General features: G+C 55.1%; 1 protein-coding gene across 1 annotated transcript; it reads right to left on the bottom strand.

The window, feature by feature from the left end:
- Window positions 1–6,337: 6,337 nt before the first annotated feature.
- On the bottom strand, window positions 6,338–20,659 carry IQCN (IQ motif containing N). Its single transcript, XM_073219503.1, is given in 10 exon segments — window positions 6,338–7,969; window positions 12,911–13,067; window positions 13,070–13,109; window positions 13,112–13,361; window positions 13,412–14,367; window positions 14,369–14,761; window positions 14,764–14,826; window positions 14,828–15,595; window positions 15,598–15,970; window positions 20,642–20,659. Coding segments are annotated over 10 exon segments (3,921 nt in total). The 3' UTR covers window positions 6,338–7,066.
- Window positions 20,660–20,724: the final 65 nt, after the last annotated feature.

The following is a 20,724-nucleotide window of genomic DNA, read 5'->3' as shown; positions in this document are numbered from 1 at the left end:
GGTCTCCATCCAAGGCCCCTCCCGGCCCTGCAGAGATCACTCTGGTGGTTGATGGGCAAAGGATGACCTTTGGGTCGCCGTCCCCTGGAGGAGGATCACGCAAGAGCAGGTGTGCAGACACCAGCCAGCATTGCGGCGCGGGCTTCGCCTGCTTCACCGTGGATTCCTCATCCAGCTTCAGACGCACCCTGGTGGCAGTGCCTCACAGCCATGACCACGGACCCCGTGCGCAGGATGGACAGCGGCTTTCACGCAGCTGCCGCCACGCCTGGGTTCCTGTGCAACTTGGGGACCCCTGGGTCCCCTGGAGCTGAGGGGAGGAGCCCCAAATCTGCCCTGGGCCCCAGCCCCTCCCAAGGCAGAAACACCCACCAGGGCACACATTCCTTTAAAATCCCTTCTCAGGAAGCCGTGCTTACTTCCCTCTCTTGTCGCTGCTGTACCCTTATAAGCAAGCGTTCTTACCCTTTTGCTTTTCAACATTTGTCTACAGAGAACTCATTCAGTTTGTTCTTTCCCCTGCAATCATTGGCCCTCTCAAGTGTTCCTGAAAAGTGAGACAAATCTTATCTAGAACTCTGTCCCCAGATGCAGTGACCTTCTCAGGAAGCATGCAAAATTTGACACTTTGTGAAGATGGTTCATATCCTGTGACTTTAAGCACAAGGTCATCACACTTCATGTCTGTACATTTCTTTGAACATTTGGAGACTCGGTTTCCCATATTATCTTGTCTCCCAATAAAGCTGTCTCTCACAGGACCTGACACACACTCGGCATTTAATAAATGTGCATAGAATGAAGGAGGGCTGAAGTGCTTTGGGCAATCCTGGGGGTGACCAGTGGGGAGAGGCCCTTCCCACACGTTCTCAGGTCTGCGTCTCACCCTGACGGCTAAGCCCAGAACTGCAGCCTGGTACCCGCAACCATCCCCTCCCCCTCAAACCTCCCGACACTCACCAGGATCAGAGGTCCCAGAGGTCCTGTCAGTGTTGGCCGAGGGTATGGAGGAGAGCTCCATTTGGGGCCGGGGAAAGTGGGGCTCCAATGCAAGGTAAAGGAGGTAGAACTTGGGGTCTGGAGCGGGAGGTAGTGGGGAGCTCTGAACTGGGGTAAGTGATTATCCCTGGTTGTGAGGAGATGGGAGCCAACCCTGAATTTGTGGAGCTGGAACTGGGCTGGATGGTGAGGGTTGCCCCTGAATTTGAGGGCCTGAGGGGGGCTGGGAAGTCTGCCCCTAAACTAGAGATGCTGGGGCGGATAATGGAGCCTGTTAAATAAGAAAGAACAGGCCCAAGATGGAGTCACTTGGACTAAGCCCCACATCAGCAAATGAAGACTTAGTACCTAACCTAATGGTAGTTTCAGCCTCTCCCAGGTGTGACACCTTTGCCCAGTTAATCTGGAATTACCTGGTCAGCACTGGTGAGACAATCTGCAAATAGACCCTCATTTTATCCCCAAAGGAAAGGAAATAACATTGAGAGTGTAGGAAGTGGTTAGAAACAAGGGCGCCCCAGCCCCGGTCCCTCTCCAGATGCCTTTTCCCCTGTAACTGCATATAATTTAACACCTGCCTTTTTGGGACACCTAAAGTCCTTTTAGGGAGACCTGAAATATTAAGTACATCATATGAGCGCTCAGTAGGAAACTGAGGCACCCTTGTCTGATGTCCCACAGCCAGGGTTTCATTCCCAGTCTAGACCCTCCCGGCTCCCGCTCTTGCTTCGGGGATCTAGAAACCCTCTAGATAAAGGGAATGTCTGTAACCCAGGCAGCACGCTGGGCAGTTTTGAACCTGCTGGGATTGTTTCCTTGTCTATAAAATGAACCTCACGAGAAGTCCAAGCCTCTGAGAGCTCACCCAGGTCTGGCACACTGTAGGTGCTCAAGTGATGCTTAACTGCACAGATGCCACTCTGAGCTCCCAGGGAGGATCAGCCCTAAACTTATCCCCAAGTTACTTGGAAGGTCCCCCACGGCCAAACTCTGAATCTTAAGAGCGGGCACAGAGGCCTGGGCTCTGGAACAATCAGCAGATTGAATATCTGGAAACCCACCCTGCCTTGTTCCAGCTACTCCCTGTCTCCTACCCCATTCCAGGCACTGAGCCAGGAGCCAGATAAATATTTCATGGGCCACCAACCACAATCACTTTCTTCTAAGTTACAGGCCACTGGGCACCCGACTGCTTACAAGTCCTTCATCAGCCACTCCCTGCTACCCGACCCCTGTACGTTCTGCCCAAGGTGGATCTTTGTGTTTCCTCCCTTGCCTTACCCCAGGCAGCAAAAATAAGGAAATAACACCCAGAAGTGGCTCCAGGGGAGGGCTGGGTCCACATATAGACCCCCATTTCTCTGTTCAGTTGCCCAGGCCTGGTGGGGATGACATGAGTCTAAAAGAGGCATGGTGCACTGGCCAGACTCCATCCCCATTGTGCAGATGGGGACTGAGCCTCAGAATGGTAGAGTCTGCCCTGAAGTGACTGGGAAGGTCCAAGAGGGCCCCTTGAGGACCTCCAAGGAGTTGAGGACTACAAGGCCAGTGGGGGTAAAATTGTAACATTTCCAGAATATCTCCCCCCCGGCTTTGGTGCATTTGCGTATCCTCAGGGGTGGAGAGAAGTTGTCTCCAGGTCACTGGGTAATTATTACCTGGGCAACCGAGGGCGTGTCTGAACCTGAGAGGTTACCAGCGGGCTTGTACCGGAGCAGAGGAGAGACAGCACCGGACTGCAGTTTGTAAGCAATAAGTGGTTTTTAAACTTTATTTCTCCCTTTAACTGACTTCGGTTTTTAGAGGTATTTTGCCCCAGGATTTCCTTTCCCCGGGCTTACAGCCAGCCTCCCCAAAGTGCTCCTTTGAGGAAGACTCCAGACAATCAGAAGTTTCTGCTGAAATGAAGATAACTTGGGGGCCACAGTGGACCCCAAGCCAGGCCAGAACTCCAGGGAGCTGAGCTTTTAAAGTGAAATGAGGAAAACTAGTAGGCCTTGAAAGAAGTGGTGGTAGAGGACACCTGGGTGAGTGCCTGGCACAGAGCAGGCCGATGCTTGGGAGCTGCTGGAGCTTTGACTGGAAGGTAAGGTGGCTGTTTCTATGCACTGTGCCAAGAGTGTACTTTGTCCGAGATCCCTAGACCAGGAGGTTGACAGGAGCCAAGTCAACTGGTTCTAATCTAGGTCCAGCACAGGCTGCGAGACCCAGTTTGCCTAAGCTTCAGTTTCCTAAGCTATGAAATGCAGATAAACGTGAAGCCCTTGTGTGGGTAAAATTGTAACATTTCCAGAATATCTCGCCTGGCTTTAGTGCATTTGCATCATTCCTCAGGTGGAGAGAAGTTCATCTCCATATCAGTGGGTAATTACCTGGGCGACTGAGGGTTTATCTGTACCTGAGAGGTCTGTGGGGGGGTGGGGGTGGGGGCCAGTTTTGGCTGCTGCTGGAGCAGGAAAGAGAAGGGCCCGGACTGCAGTTTGTAAGTAATAAACGGATTTTAAACTATTTCTCCCTTTGTCTGGTTTCGGTTTTTAGAGGTATTTTGCACAGGGATTTCCTCTCCCCGGACTAACACCTTGCCTATGTTGGGGGAGCGTTGTGTATTTTCCTCGGTCCTGGTCCCCACCCAACAAAGAATTGAAGGGCAGAGACACTGTAGCGAAGCAGAGTAAAAGTTTTATTTAAAGTTAAAGAGAGAAAAAGTACAGGCCAACTCAGAAAGGAGAGGCGCCCTGAAAGGTTTGGAGAGAGAAAGTTTAAGATTAAAAGGTCAGGCACTTAGGAAGTGCGGGTGACCAAAGAGAGGAGCGCCCCGAAAGGCTGGGGGTTCCCCCTTTTAAGGATTCTTCAGGAATGTGACCAAGGCCTGGGAGTGCAGACCTGTTAAGTGCTCTTTGAATACTTAGAATTAACGTAACACAAGGAAGTTCCTGCTCTGATTTCTCCCTGGGACACCGGGCGTCTGGGTCTGGGAGCAGATCAAACAGGCCGCCTGCGCATCCCCCAAGGTGGGCTGAGCTATTGTCTGTTTGCTGAAGAGTAAGTTAAGAATCTTAAGTTCCTGGGTATTAAAATACAATCTTTAAGATGGAATTCTTACTGCCTTTCATATGTTGTTTACGGCTGGGCCTGAATGCTAAATTAGTTGCCTAGTTTACAAACTACTTGATTAAGGCTGGAAGGAGAAAAAAACAGCATATAGGTAAAAGTAAAAATAAACTGGGCCTGCATGATTAACACAGTAAAGACATGAGCTATGCAGACGGACCTTCCTTTTTCTGGGTAGTATTCAGACATTCCAGGCCAAGTTCCTCCTGGCTTTTTGAGCTTTAATTGATTGACTTTGGGTAGTCTTAGTGGACTTTCTGGCCCTTCTCTCTTTCCACCCCGCTCATACCTATTTTCCTGCCGAACACGTGCAATAAGAATCCCTGTGTGGTGGCCTCCACTCTGCTATTACAGGTTTGGTCAGAGAGAGTGATGATTGGGTGGGAGGGGGAGAGCTGGAGGCTAGGATGCAAGAAATTCAATTCTTCTGCGCACTGAGAACTGTCTTACAGAGCAGCAGAAGGAAATTAAGTCAGGCACCAAAAACTCACCTTGGGGGCCATATGCAAAGTGACCAGGAAATGAGACCTTGTCCCCATCTTCCCGTGCTCACCCTTCTACTGGGGGTGTAAGTCTGGGGAGAGGAAATCCCGGAACAAAATACCTCTAAAAACCAAAATTCAGTCAAAAGGAGAAATAAAGTTTAAAATCCATTTATTGCTTACAAACTGCAGCCCCGCCCATCCCTCCCCTCCCCTCTCAGGCACAGATAAGCCCTCCATTGCCCATTGATACTGAAAGGGCAAGCTCCCAGATTCTATTTCAGTCAATTGGGACCCAGATCCTACCTCAGCCAATCAGGACCTGGATCCTATTTCACCCACTCAGAGCTTGGTCTCTCTCCTCTCCAGTCAGCGAAGAGCTCACCCACCACCCTTAGACCCTGCCAATTGACCAGAGCCACAACCATCACCCCACCAACCGCCCTAGAACCCCATAAAATCTTTGTGGTATTGAAACTCGCTCTCTTTCTCTGGCATCTTGCCACTGCGTTGGTGTACATAAGAGATTGAGCTCGAGCTAGCTCGAATAAAGGCTCTTTGCTCTTGCATCGGTGTTGGCTCCTTCTGGGTGGTCTTCTGGGATCGGTGGTGGTCTTCTGGGATTCGCGACTTTGGGCACAACAGATATGGAGACAAACTTCTCTCCACCCCTGAGGAATGATGCAGATGCACTAAAACCGTACCTCTCTCCACCTCTGAACGCCTATTGATATGCAGATTTACTAAAACCAGGCGAGATATTCTGGAAATACTACAGTTTTACCCACAGAGGGCTTGTAAAAATATAGTGATTTATCCTCCATTTGCCCCATGGTCCCAAGCACATAAACCAGTGAGAATTTTGCCTGGGGCTTGCCTCACCTTATCTCTAAACATCCCGACCCTCCCCCAAGGCAACCAGCCGAGCAGCTCCGCCACAATAACAGGCACCACGCTGTGCACCACGCTGCTGCCCTCTCTCTGTCTCTGTGTCTGTTCCCCTGCTCTCCCTGCTCTCTCTCTCTCCCCCAGCCCTCTCTCTGGGGCAGCCACTCTCTCTTTCAGATAATAAAGTCTCTTGCGTGGGCCCGTGTCTCCTGAGTAGTTCTGGGTAAGGAGGGTCGCGGCGAGATACCCTTTCAGGGCTAGCTAAGAGAACCTGAGGTTTGAAAAGGAGCCTCAAACTGGGTATGAGGCAGTCACCAGCCTCTCACTGATCCAGGTCACACTGGGGTGGCAGAACTGGCAGCCTCAGAGCTGGGGTGAGGGTGCAGGTGTGGGGTGTTGTAGATGTTCTCCCCGTCTCCCCACCTTGCTTCTGAGAGAAGCAGCAGCCCTTCTTGGGAGGTGGGGGGCTGACAGACCCACGTAGCCTGAGGGAAGGGTTCCAGATGCCAGGTGTGTGTCTGGGTCATACGCCTCTCACCAGCTCCCCGGAAGCTGGGCCCCCTCCTCACCTGTAGGGGTGACAGTGGAAGTACTGTACATGCCGCTAGGAAGTTTCAGTAGCACAGGCAGCTGGGCTCCCACCATCCTGGTGCGAGGAGGTGGACGGGCAGGCTTCGCACAGGTGAGTGGCCAGGTGCCTGCTCGCTACACCTGTGTGCACGCCCCCTGCTGCTGGTGCAGGAGCCTGCGCAGGGGCGAAGCAGGGGCGGTGCCTCTGGGAGATGCTACAGTTCTCCAGGGATGCCATTCCTGCACCCCCCCACCATCTGACCCCCATCTCTCCTGAAAGCCCCTCTTTTAGACCATAACCTTGAAGCCCTCAAACTCTGCCATTCCCTTCAGGCACCCCAGTCCCTTCCAGCTCCCCTCCCCTCTGGTCCTATTCATAGCTGCCCCAAACCTACCCTGTCACCCCCTCTGCCCCTCCTCCAGCCAGGCTGCCCGCTCTGAGGCAGCCTCCTCCCTCTGTGCCCTGACCCTGACCCTGTGGCTGAGGATATCCGTGACCAGCTCTGTCTCACCCAGACTGGGACCCTTTGGCCTGGGTCTGGCATCTTACCAAAGCAGGACACGGCTGGAACCCTCTAGCACTTCCTGAACAAAGCACCCATGCACACCCACAGGACTGTCTAGGGCCAAAGGACTCATGGCGGTCACTCAGGGCTAGCTCCCCAGACACTGACATCTGGAGTGCACCGGGGATGACTTCCACCTGGAACCAAGTGGACGCCACCCTGCTAGCCATGGGTGGATACATATGAGTCCATGCTGGTAGCCCTGACCTGGGAGAAGGGCTTGGGGTGCCCATCCCAGTCACAGACTTCAGGTGCCAACTGCCTGGCTGGAGGCTCTGGGGTCCCTCCCATTCAGGATGATCCAGATCCTGTCATTTCCACCCCCACCATGCCCAAGATGCTTCCATGAACACAGGTGGACCAAGATCCAGGCTGTGGAGGGCTTTATTCATTAGACCCAGAGAGCCGCATGACCCCTTCCCTGATGTACCCCCCACCAGTCAGCCAAGGTCACTGGGTGCGCTGTGGCTTGTTCCAGTCCAAGAGCGCATCTGTAGTGAGGCAGGCACGGGTGTGGTGGCCGCGCCAGGTGGCTTGAATTGTCTTGGCTGCTACCTGCTGCTGCCTCATCCAGTGGCGTACAGTGAAGCCCCTCCAGGTGGACTGTATGGTTGTGGCTGCCCTGATTTGGCGATGGGGCTGCTGGGGGCACCAGGCGTTCGGCTGGTTGGTGCAGCCCCATAGCCCACCCACCCGGCCTGCAGCACCCTGGCCCATGCCATGCACCACCCGCGTAGGCAGGGTGCGGCCACACACGTGGCACAAGCGTGGGCTGGAACCCACAAGCATCAGCACACTTGGTGGGCTTCCCGGCCTAAGACTCAGTGATTGGCAGAGGATGCAGACCCGAGGCCAGCAGGATTGAAAGCAGCGGTGGTTAGATGTTGACCTGGCCCTGCTGCCCATCTCGGCCCACATGCCCTCAGGCAGGGTTGGCTGGGTGTGGTCCCGGCAGATGCAGAAACCTCGCCAGGTAGCCTGGATGATCGTGGCAGCTCTGGAATGCCGGGCCAGATCCTGCCGTGCCCAGTAGCCACGCCAGGCAGCCTGGATGACAATGGCCCCGTGGTGCCACACCTTGATGGTACGGCGCACCAGGTAGCCACGTGCATAGGCCTGGATGGTGACCACAGCCTGGATGGTTATCCTCTCCACAGCCTGTATCAATATCGATGCCCCCAGCTTTCTCGACTGTCTGGGATCCACCGCTGTCCTCCTGCTCACAGCGTCCAGTGTCTCAGTGACCCTGGCGGGCTCCCATGCCCCCCGGGGGGCCACAATGCTGTTCATGGGCCCAGCTGCTACCCTGGGGACTTCAGAGTTCCAGGCTCGGCTTCCAGCATTTGAAAGACCCTGTTGTACAGTGGGAGTCAGGGGTGGCCTGTAACCGTCTACAGAAACCACAGCACGCAGGAAATCCTGGACCCCAGCAGTGACTCCCAGCTAAAAAGCGGCTGCTGGGAACCACTCAGTGAAGACTCAAAGCCCAGAGACCCCCTCTGACCTGCTGGGTGCAGCCTAGGAATGGATATGGCATGAGCCTCCTCAGCCAGGCAGCTAATGGGCGTTATGGCCAGTGGTGTGCCACTGGAGCAGCCAGGACCTCCCTGTGGGGACCGGGAGGGATGTGCTCCCACACCTGACAGGCAGGCACAGCACCATCTAGCATTTCTGGGACAAAGCTATTGTGTGTGGACCTGTAGGATTTTCTAGGGCCCAGAAGCTCATGGCAACCATTCTGGGCCAGGTCGTCAGACACTGGCATCTGGAGCGCACTGGGGATGGCTTCCATTGAGACCCTACCACAGGCTGCCCTGCTAGCCACCGTGGGATATGGTGACACGTGGAAAGCCATGCTGGCAGCCCCTGACCTCTGGGAAGTGCTTTGAGTCCCTATGCCAGCCACACACTCAAGGAGTAAACTAGATGCTATAGTACTGTTACAGGCCAGTGTGGGTGACCTTGAGGCTACAGCAGAAGCCACTACCCCAGGGGAATGGCTCTGAACGACAACCTGAGATACCAAAGGGCTCAGGGGGACAACATGAGCCACTGCTGCCTGTTGGTAAGTCAAGAGGGCCCCGGGGCCCTTGACAGACCCCATCTGCACACTGGGGACCCTGCTAGTAGCTGCAAAGTGAGAGTTGGGGTGCCCCCAAGTGGTTGCTGACATCTGCTGCAGAGTTGGGGCGATGCCACTGGCCATGTACTTAGCAAAACTCAGGGATGAGGGAGGGACTGTGAGCATGCCACTGGTCATAGACTTGGCTTGGCTGGGAGCCACCTCTTCCAACAGTGGCCTTTGGACTTTAGGAAGAGTCCCATCCTCTCAGGAATTCATGGCTGTCACTGATGTCAATTCCCAGGGAACTATGGGGCATCCAGCAGGTTGCCTTGGACTCCTGACTGGATGTGGACACCTGGCACAGAGCCTCGTCCAGGTCCCCTGTTTTCTTCACAGCTTGGCTGTCTGTGGCCTCAAGCAGCACCCCAAGGGCCTGGCTCAACTGTGAGGCTCTCTGCAGAATTGTGGACATTTGGTGGACTGCCCTGGCTGCCTGGGGATGAACTCCAGCCTGGCTGGTGGCATGGGATGCCTGGAAAGGGGGCTGTAGAGCCCTCCCCAGTCAGGGCTGGACAGTAAGGACGAGGAGTGATCCCAGTCAGCATGGACCCCCGGGGAAGGCCCTGGGCCATGCTTCTAGCTGCAGAGGGCAGAGTAGCTGAACTAGCCATGGATCCCAAACATAGGCCCTTATTCAGCACCCTAGCCATAGATGCTGGGGCCACACAAGAGGCCACAGAAACAGAAGGGACACGGGAACCTAGGAGCAGGCTTGGAACAGTGAGGTTAGCTGAGGGTCTTACAGGGACACTTTGACTTCTCCCACCAGCGCCCCCAGTGCAACCAGACTGGGGGATACTCCACTTGCCACAGACCCTGATGTCAGGGTCCTGGCCAAGCCACTGGCTGCAGAACCCAGAGGAAAGCTCTGAGCCACACCACGGATCACAGAATCTGGTGAGAGGCTGGGAGGGAGCCATGGGATCTAGAGGAAGCCCCAGGCCCATGCGTTTGATCATAGGTCCTGGAGGTAGGCCCTGGCCTATGCCACACATCATGAACCCTGGAGGAAGGGTTTGAGCCACACTGTTGACCATATAACAGCTAGAAGGCTGGGGGCCACACCACTGATCACAGACCCTGGAGGCAGGTTCTGGCCCACACCCCTGATCATGGACCCTGGGGATAGGTTGGGGGCCACCCCACCGGCTACAGCTGGGACTACAGCTGCGGTCATCTACTGGCTACAGACCCTGGCACCAGCCCACTGGTGCTCATCACAGGTTCCTGGCTGAAAGCATTTGTTTGTTGGAAGTTGAGTGTGGCAAATATGGACACAGGACAACACTGGTCGTCCAAAGATGTTGGGAGATTGACATTGGCCTGAGCCATGCTGGGGCTCACACCAGCCAGAGAAAACTTAGATGGACTCATACCAAGTCCACTGGGCACTGAAGCCTGAGAAAAGCGGGGCCCCTTCGCTGAGGCTTGCTCATGAATTGGACACCTGCCACACAGAGATCTGGGATGCAGTGGGAGCCATGCCATTGGCCACCTGAGATTTCCATGGGCCCAGACCAGTGGCCACACTTCTCTGGCACATCCTCCCTGTCTTGCCAAGAGACACAGGTCCCTGAGATGTACTTCGGGACACGCCAGCATCCAGGGTCCCCTGAGGTGTATTTGGGAGCGTGCTGGCAGCCCTGGGACCTGGGACATGCCTGTAGCATGCCCCTGAACAGAATCCCCTGAGATATACTGGTTTCCTGGCTTAAACAAAAGTCCTCTCTGTTGGTCACAGATGTCTGGTAGAGACTTGGAGCTGAAAGAGTGACAGCAGAATGCTCAGTTATGCTTGGGAGTCTCCTAACACTAACTGGCTGATGAAACCCAAGGGACACTTCTCTGAATTCAGATGCCTGGAGGCTTGAGGCCACCGCATAAGTGGTCAGAGGATTTTGACATGGGTCCACCCCAGTGGCTACTAATGACTGGTTCAAATCTCGGCGCACAGAGCTACTTCCAGATGGATGTGCCATACCTGAGGCAGCATCAATCCTAAATGCTGGATGATACACACTAGGTGCTACTGTATTCACCCATGATGAGAGATTGGAACCCCCGCCAGGGGCCCAAATTGACTAGTTGAGTGCATGACTTCCACCACTGATCACAGATGGCTGGGCTAGGCTGGGGCACACCCATGGAGGGTGGATCTAGGCTGGGGGCAGCTACAAAAGCCATAGATGGCTGATCTAGGTTGAAGGCCACCACACAAGCTATTGATGGCTGGCCTGGGCTGAGGTCCACTTCACAAGTCCTATGTGGCTGGAGTAAGCTAGGGGCCCTCCAACTAGCCATGGGTGGCAGACCTAGGTTGGGGGCCACCACATAAGCCACTGATGGCTGGCCTACACTGCGGACTACCCCAAAAGTCATAGAAGGCTGGGCTAGGCTGGGGGTCACCCCACTGGTCGTGGTTGGCTGGGCAAAGCTGGTGGGCACACCACTGGTCACAGATGGCTGAGCTAGGCTGGGGGTCACCTTACTGGCCATATATGGCTCAGATAAGCTAGAGGTAACCCTACTGGCCATAGAAGGCTGACCTGGGTTTGAAGCCACTTCACTGGCCCCCGATGGCTGATGATATATGGTCAGAACCACAGTATCTAAAGACAAGACTCCTTGTCAGCTCTGTCCCTTGGGGTTTCTGGGACAAGCTCTGCTTTGGACCCATAAAGTTTTGGTCTGATGACATAACCTCATCCTACCCATCTGAGTCCCAGTGGACATGCAAGGTCACATGACTGGACTCAGTGCTGTGGCACAAAATGGGGACCAACTCTGAGGCTGTGCAGAGCTCTTGGTGGAGGTTTGGGGTCCTGTGCCTCTGGCCCACACTCTCAATATGCTCCACATCCTCAGGCTGCTGGGGCCTCTCCAGGGGCTCCCCAGAGAGGAGGGTATCTAGGTGGTGGCCCCATCCAAGCTGGCCCGGTACGACTCTTCCTCCTCCGGGTCAAAAGCAGCTCCGCCGGCCGCAGACATGGTGGAAGGGCTGAGCAAGCTGCAGCTAGGCAGTGAGATCCGGGAGTTGCTCACATTCAGACTATAGTCCATGGAGACCTGGGAGAAGCTTCAGGCCACATCACTGTCTGAACCCTGTGGCAAATTGGCCACGAGTTCGGAGTATTATGGCCAGTCACTAGATCCAATGGACAACGCTTCCCTGCGCTCAGTTCTTCTCCTGCCCGGGATGGCTGTATGGGGAAGGGTGGGTGCTGACCTGCTGTCTGGGGGAGTTTGGCATGTGCCAGAATCTCCCTGAGTTTTGAGTGCCCAGTGCTGAGCAGAAGCCATGAAGCCAGACAGATCTGGGGATAGGCCACTGGCCTTGGGGGTCTATGGTCGGGTTAGGGGCACTTTGCTCACTGAGGTGGCCACTGGTGGATTTGGGGTCACCTTTTTAATCATCTCCCTAGTGCCCATGGAGGCCTGTTTATGATTTGGGGACTGAGTCCTCTGTGTGGTTTCCATGGGAACTGTGGATGCTTGTTGTGGACCTTTGGCTGCTGAGGCTTGACACATACCAAGGGACACCTTGCTGACCCAGGGGAACTGACAGCAACAAGCAGACCCCCCATAGGTGGTGGCACACTGGTGCGAGTGGGGGTCCCCCTGCTGCCTGCAGTGCTGGGAAGGTTGCTGGGGGCTACCCTGCCTCTCCTGATCACATCCACACCTGTAGGGCCACCCTGCTGACCATGCATGTCACCCGCTCGAGGCCATGCCACTGGACACCAATGGCCAACTGGAGCTTGGGGCCAGGCCATTGGCCATGACTGGCTGCCACAGACTGGGGGGTGGCTGTGGGCGGGAAGGCTTGGACAATCGGGCCTGTAGCACTCTCCAAGGGGTTGAGGCCTGATGCCAATTTGCTGGCCCGAGGCCGGGAATATATTTTCCTCACTGACTTCAGGCCTCAGACACAGGTTTAAGGAGGAGGCTCTGCCATGCCCAGCCCCCTACAACAAAGTAGGCTCTAGGACAGCGATCAGGGGATGCTGTTGAAAGGTTGTGATCACCCTGCTGGTCAAGGAGGCACCCACAGATACCACTGATGAGCAGAGTGACCCCCAAAGTATGGGCCCATCCCCCATCTCCTCCAAGAAACCAGGTGGCCAGCCTGTGACGAAGCCCTCCCAGGCCCCATCCTGGCGAACCCTGACCTTGCTAGGCTGCTGTCTCCCAGGTCCCACGGTGGGCCTCCATGCAGCCGATGGGCTTCCACTGCAGTCCTCCCCCACTGGGGCTGACCTCACAGTCATCCAGCTTCCCGCCATTTTTGAGGCAGCCTTGGGGAGACAGCTCCTGAACTCGGGCCTGCCTGAGACAAAGACTGGCTCAGGCCAGCGCCCAGCTCACCTGACACAGAGCCTGGCTCAGTGCGGCCCACTCCTCCTCCTCCAGGGCCTTGCTGAGCATGTCTGCCAATCTGCCCTGCTTGGCCTTAGTGAGTTCAGCCTGCAGTTCACTCGGGGGTGAGTTACAGGACAGGGCCATGCCCGTCTCCTCCCAAGATAGCACCTTCATCAGTGCTGGGCCCAGCGTGCCCTGGGCCAGGGCCTTGGCCACTATGGCACCCAGGACTTTCTTGGACAGGGCCTGGTTCAGGGCTGCCTGCACTGAACCCATACCTGATTCCACTCATACCTGACTGAGGGAAAAGCCAAATACTGGCCCTGGGAGAGGGCTTTTGCCAGCAGGGCACAGAGGCCCTCCTGGATGCCCAGCTCAGAGGCTAGCCCAGCACCCAGAGAGGCAAGCTGGGAGGCTGCCAGCTCCTCCTGACGGGGTATGGTAGGGCTAGCTGTCAACGGCTGCACCTGGGTGGCCCCAGTGTCACCCCAGAATTTGGCATCGAGTTTGGTATGTCCGACAGACACCACTGGAGGCACCCACGTGCTCTGAGTCTCCGAGGCCCCTGGGACGGGCCCTGAGCAATTCAGCCCTGTGCATAGGTGTGAGGCGGGAGCTGGGTCAGTCTGTCCTCCAGATCCACTCAGGGCAGAGTGCCGAGGGTGCCGATGTGCTGGCAGGTCGGGGTGGGGGCCTTGAACCCCCACCAGGAGTGGCTGGGACTGGGTCTTATAGCTGCATAGAGGCACATGGCTGTTTGTGAGGCAAGCTGGGCCTGGGGACTGCGCCTTGGTCAGCCCGGCAGGCAGATGTGCCTGCAACAGGATGTTGGACAGACATTTGCCCAAGTGTGACTGGCTCAGGGTTGTGGTGAGCTCGGCAGGTGGATGTCCCTGGGAGAGAGCACTAGACAGTTTTATGGGTGAATGTGCCTGGGATGGGGCCTTAGACAGATGCGTGCCCAGAGGTGTCTTTGGCAGGGCAGCAGTCAGCTTAGGCAGCAGCTGCCCCTGTGGTGAGGTGCTCAAGCATGTGCCCACTTGTTCCTGGGGCAGGGCTGTGGCCAGACATGTGCCCAGATATGCCCGGAGCAGGGATGCAGACAGCTCAGTGAGCAGATGTCCCTGGGATGAGGTTGAGGTTGAATATGGGGCCAGCTGGGACTGGGGCAGGGGCAGAGTCTTGGCCGGGCATGTGTCCTGTGGCAAGACCACAGCTGTTTCTACAGACCTATACATCTGGGATTGGACTTTAATGGCATCTGTCCTGAGGGAGTGCCTGTAATAAGGGTTGGCCTCTGTCCTCAGCCACCTTTGCCCAGGATAGATCTTTGGGCATTTCCATGGCCACATAGTTGTTAGATACTGTCCCTATTTTCATCTGTTTCTGGGGGAAGGCCTTGATTTTCTCAACTTCTAAAGGGTGCCTGGGTGAAGCTTTGCAAGCCGTGGTCCCCAGATGTGGTGGGGGCCAGTATGTGGCTTCTCCCTCAGTCAGGCCTGAGTGGATGACAGCTGGATCCCCCTGCCGCCTGCTTGGAGCTCCCCATGCCTTGGGCTTTGGGCCATTCAGATATGTGTGTGGTGCAGTGCAGGGAATTCCAGCGGCCACCGCTGGAGCCTTCAGATTCCTGGCTGCAGGAGTGGACAGGCGGAGGGTCTGAGGATGGCAGCCACAAAGCGAGACTGGGCCGGAGTCTTGGTGACCATGGCTGCCAGGTGTGTCTTGGTTGCTCAGGCCCCTGGGAGCGTCTGGGATGGGATCTTGGCCATGGAGGCTGCTGGACACGTCTGTAGTGTGGTCTTGGTCATCTGGGCCACCAGACGCGTCTGAGATAGTCTCAACCATGGAAGGTACTGGGCACGTCTTGCATGGGGTCTTGCTTGTCATGGCCGTGAGGCACTTCTGGATTGGGGCCTTGATCGTTGAGGCCAATATGTATATCTGGGTTGGGATCTTGATGGCCACAGATCCTGTCAGGGGTGAAGTGTTGGTCATTGAAGCAGTTGGTCGCATCTGGGCTGGGGCCTTGGTCATCAGGGCTTCTGGGCACAGCTGGGGTGGCTTCTTGGCTATCACAGGCTCTGGGCATGTCTGGGGCAAGGCTCTGAAGACCTCTGCCTCCACATGGGCCTGGGCCGGGGTCTTGAGTGATCCCTGAACTGCCTGGGCATAACTTCCACCCCGTGGCAGCCCTGGGGCTCCTGCCTTGCTGACTCTAGCAGATGCTTGCTTGCTCTTCAGTGGGACCCCTTCTCCACGGACAGGGCAGGAACTTACGGTGGTTCTCGTCAGCACACACGGATGGCGCTTTGCATCTAGACTCACTGGATACGGAAGTCTGACAGCAACAGACTAGTGCGGTAGGAAGGGGCCTCCGGCAGCACAAGGAGCCTGCATACTGGGCTGTGGAGTGCCCTAGGTCTGCAGCAGGGCCAGCAGGCCAGGGCTGGCATCCAGGCTGTCAGAGGAAGGGACCTGGGTCTCCTTGCTATTATGGGCTGATTCAGAAAAGACCTGCCCTCTTTCAGATGTTGGAGTCGCACCTGCGGTAGGGGGTGGTAAGGGATGTGTCCCTCTTCCACAGTCACTTTTTTCTCTACTACCTTGTCAGACTGAAGAAGGTGCGTGGTGCCGAAGCATCACCAGGCCTCCTGGATGGCCTTTGCTGCCATCATCCGAGAGATCAGCTTCTGCCAGAGCCGGCAGCCTCTCCAGTTGGCTTGGATGAGGGTGGCTGCACGGGACAGCATCATATCCATCTCGTTCACCAGGACATTCTTGAAGGCCTGGCTCTAAAACACAGCCCGGAGGCGTGAGATGTGGTGAGGCACCGTCTTGTCCTTGTCTGGCTGTTGCAGAAAGGTCCCCTGGATGCAGATGGCTCATGCCGAAGCTGTGGACCCAGGGACCTCATTTTGTCTTGGAGATTGGTGGTGGATGAGAACTGGACAGGGCACTGCCCACTCAGCTGTAGCTGAGTTGCTTGCTGCATTGTCTTGATTCCTAGGCAGATCAGCTCTGCCAGTGGGCGTGATGGGAAGGTGGTCAGAGACTGAGGTTGTGCAGACAAGAAAAAGGCCTCCTGGCGAGGCGGGGCACTTGCTCCTGCATGTCTTGTTCTGAGCACCTTGTGATCCGCCTCCTCTCCTTCAGAGGCGCTCTCTCCCCTGGCCACCTGCCCAGGTGGTCTTGGTACCCATGGCTGCCTCAGGATCCTGTGGCTGCTTCGGCGCTGACACACAGTGCATGTTCTCACCTGATGCCCATTCATCTACTTGCTTTTTGTACTTCCTGTGTATTTGGGACATACTGTGGATACAGCAGTGTTTTGGAAATTTCCTGTTTGTGTCTCTGTGGGCGCATGTGTGTGTGGTGTTATTTGTTTCTCCCCATTGGCTGTGAATTCCTAAAGCAGGAATCAAGTTTGAGTCGTTTCTGCATCCCCATCTCAGTCTTAGGGCCTGGCTCTAGGTTATGAATGGACAGATGTTGGGTCATTGATGGATAAATTGAGTGGTTGGGTAGATTGGAAGCTGGATGAATAGATGGATGCATGACTAGATACTGAATAGATAACTCAGTGGATGGATGAACAGTGGATGAATTGGAGGATGGATGAAGGGTTGGGTGGAAAAATGGATGAATGAATGAAGTTGATGAATAGATCAGTAAATAAGGAAATGAACACATGGATGGATGGAGGGATGGATGGACGGACGGACGAACGGTAGCTTCAGGATCTGAAATGGTCCATCCCAGGGTCTGGGGTTTTGTCAACCACCTAGCTTAGCTCTTGTGATGAACTGAACCGTACAATGGAGTGAGAACTGGGGTTACAGAGGATGGGAAGAAGGAATAGGGACCCCCTGACACATAAGCCTACTGGATGGCTTGGCAATTTTCAGTAAACTACTCTGAACCTCAGTTTCCCTATCTGTTACACATTCTAAGACCATTTTCCAAAGTCCAAGGAGATGTGATAAGCTTTCCCAGCTGGGCCCTCCAAGTAGACAAACCCACTATAGGCCTTTGGGGGCCCCAAGCACCCCTGCTTTGAGGGTCTGAGTTGCTGACCACCTCTCAGGGCACCCTGGAGAGATCAGGAGAACTCTAGGGTGCTGGGACCAGGGGAAAACAACTGGTCTCTCTGTAACCTTCCATCCCCCACCAGGCCCTCTACCACTTACCTGCCCCTGAAGCTGAACCCACCAGCCCAAATGGCCAGCTTTGGTGCCCTGGTATCACAATGGCTTTGTGCCTCACAGGCACCTTCCAGCCAATCCCCATTAGCTCCCCGGGAAAGGGGATTCTAGAAAGTAGACTGAGTGAGGTATTGGTGGGAGGGTCAGGGGACAGGACCTGGCTCAGGGCTGAGGGTTGTGGTGGTTGCTACCTATGTCCTACCCATCCTGAAGAGAGAATTAGGGCTCCAAGCACAGAAGAGATCCCAAATTCTCCCCCTCCACATGTCTGAAGACAGGCTCAGTTGCACAACACCTTGGGCACTTGGTGGCATCTACTTTGCTTTGGGACCTAATGTGGGCCTGAGGACACAACTCCAATAATTTGGGGGTGTGAACTGTGGGATGGGCTGAGCCCCACAGAGGGTGAAGGTGTTGGTTGTGGGAGAGCCGGCATGATTAGGGAACATGGTGGCTGATGTAGCTGGAGGTGAGGAAGAAGAGGCCAGCACCAGGAGGCCGAACAGGTGGGACTCAGGACAGAGGAGTGTGGGCTTTCTGCAGAAGGTGCCAGGGGGCCATGAGAGGGTTTACAGTGAAAGAGGCATCTGTGTGTGGCTCGGGGGGTAGGGGCTTCTTAGGGTGGGCTGGGCCCAGGGCCCCTTAGGGCCCCTAGGTCACCTGGCCAGAGTAGGTATACTGACGCTGAGCCACAGTCCTGGAGAGGAGAGTGAGGCCCCCATCCCCAGTCACCTTCTAGGGCTGGCCCAGCCAGGGCTGGGACACACCTTGGCTTCAGCTCAGCAGGATCCTGCCAAAGCCACCCAGCCTGGCCCAGGGGTCTCTGCCTGGCCTCTCTGGGGAGCCACTGGGGAACACCAGAGCAAGAGGCCAGTGGGGACGCCCTACTCTTCTCCACAGTTGGGGTGATTTAGGCAATACCAGGGACACAGCAGTTGGACAAGACTTATGTCCTTTGTTTCAGGAGTGACCAGGACCATCCCGTTGTCCATGCCCTCAGTGAACTACACACAAATCCAGAGTGGTCAGGGCAATCGTGGCGGAAGTACAGAACATTGTGGGGGCCCAACAAGGCCCTGGCCCAGCCGGGAGGTAGTTGCAGATCCACCGGCTGCAGAGGAGGTTGTCTACAGCTGAGGTTGAGAGAGGAGCTCAGGCTGGAAGCCTTGCAAAGGCCCTGAGGCCAGATGTTAAGGAAATAGAGAGCTTGGGTGGGGAGGTGCCTGGAGAGACTTGCCCAGGGCCAGGTCAAGAACTTTTTTCTAGAAAGGTTTCAAGTAGGGATCAGATCTGTGGTTTCCAAAAAACACACCTGCAGGTCACATGCTAAGGAAAGGATAGGGACTCCACATAGCCACAAGGTTCTGGGAGGCAGACCTGGGGTTCAGGTTCAGGCTCAGCCATTTAGCAGAGATTGTAACACACAGCTGCTAAAAAACTTTTGGAATCTCCAAAGTGATCTTTTGTATGCTAATGAATGAGTGGTGGCTGGTGGCCCTTAAGACAGCTTCCAGTGGGGACTCCAAAGACCAATGCATGCTTAACGGTTGGACCAATCGGCCCCACCTCCCAAACCTCCTAGGAGGGGAGGCAGCGGGTAGAGGGAGATGAAGTCAATCACCAAAGGCCAATGATTTAATCAATCTTGTCTAAGTAAAGAAACCCCTGGGGTTTGTGTCCTTTCCCCATACCTTGCCTCCTGTATCCTCTGGCTGTTTTTTTCTGAGTTGTATCCTTTATGAAAAGCCAGTAATTTTAAGCAAACTTCTTTTCTAGGCACTGTGAGCTGTTCTGGCAAATGATTAAAAGAAACTCAGAAGGCAGTTGTGAATATAAACTGTTTATAGCTGGTTTAGAAGTATAGGTGGCAACGAGGGACTTGCGACCTGCAGCTTCAGTGAGGGCCATCTTACGGAACTGAGCCCTTCACCGGTGAGGTCTGTGCTAACTCCAGTAGCTAGGGTCAGGACTGAATTGTAGGATGCCCCGTTGGCTTCTGGTGTTGCAGAATTGGTTGGTGTGCAGGGAAAAAAAACACTTACTTGATGTCACAAGTGTTGAGAATAAGACAAGTTCAGGGGAAGTTGGGAAGATCTCGAAACCTCCCCTGGGCCTCCCCTCCCCTATAGATGGGGGGCTGCATGGGGTGCCTTGAGTATCATCTCGCTTTTTGTCTTCCAGGTACTTCTGATTTCTGAGCTGGAAGATGTTACCTGCCTATGAACATACCCACAGCACAAGAGGTAGAGGCCAGAGCTGGAGAGGACTTGGCTGAGGTCACGCGGTGGCAGATCGGCAACCCAAATTGGGACTCACTCTCCTCAAGAGTCAAGTTCTATTCCCAAAACATAGTTGTTGGTCTCCTCTGTATCCACGCAGTCTTGGCACAGCCTCCTTCTCATTCCTGGGCCCCCCTCCTGAAATATCTGCCTGAAGGTTGCTGTACAAGTGAGGCCACGTAGTTAAAAAACAAACTTGAAAAGTGGGCAGCCAGGGTGAGGAGGAGGGAACCCATAGGTGGTGAAGGCCCCGCTCTCTTAGGGGCTGAGCAACTGTGGGCACGTGACCTTCATTTTTTGTGCCTCCTGTTTTTTCATCTACAAAACAGGCACAATACAACCACGTTCCCTAGCAGGGTTGGGTATATACTAGGCATTCACACATGCCTACCAGCTCGACCTGCCCTGTGCCCCTGGCCACCAATGCCTGTGTCCCTCCAGACCCCAAATGAGGCAGAAGCCCAAGGCCCAGGTCTTCTGCCTACACAAGAGCAAAGGCCAGAGCAGGCAGGACAGTCTGGCAGTCAAAGCTCTGGCGGTGGGAAGCCATGGTCCAAATGTCCCTGCAGCCTCCCAAAGTAGTCACTTAGCCTCTCTGAACATTAGTTCCTTTAAAATGGGAAAAAAGGATTCCAGAGCAGGGGAAGACTTGGAAAGTCCTGGACTCAAGTCAGTGTTCTAAGGAAGTCCCACAGAACATACTCATCATACCTCCAGGCCTGGAGGCAAGCCCACCTGGGTCAGATCCCAACCGTGCCACCTTCTTTCTAGTCCTGAGATCAGTTTCCCAAGCCACAAAAGGATAATAAAAACTTACAATGAGCTCTGATTTGTAAGCAAACTCTTAATCCTCACAACTTCGTGGGGCAAGTGGACAACTGTTCTACCCATTTTACAGGCAGGGAAATGGAGGCTCAGGAGGCTAACGTTTTCGCCTTTTCCTTCCGGCCTCTGGACCTGCCCCTTTTCATCCCGAAGTCCCTCCTCCCCGGAGAGGACATCCGCGAACTCACTAGTACTAAACGCTGGCTGGGGACACGAGTGGCCCCCACCTAACCTGGACTTCTGCCGACATCGCGCACGACCAAGCGCGCCTAGGTGGCGCTCGCTGCGCGCCAGATGTGCCTGCCCCTCCCGAGC

The sequence above is a fragment of the Manis javanica genome, chromosome 13, assembly GCF_040802235.1.
Source record: "Manis javanica isolate MJ-LG chromosome 13, MJ_LKY, whole genome shotgun sequence".
Taxonomy (NCBI): domain Eukaryota; kingdom Metazoa; phylum Chordata; class Mammalia; order Pholidota; family Manidae; genus Manis; species Manis javanica.
This window is presented reverse-complemented; position numbering and strand designations above follow the sequence as displayed.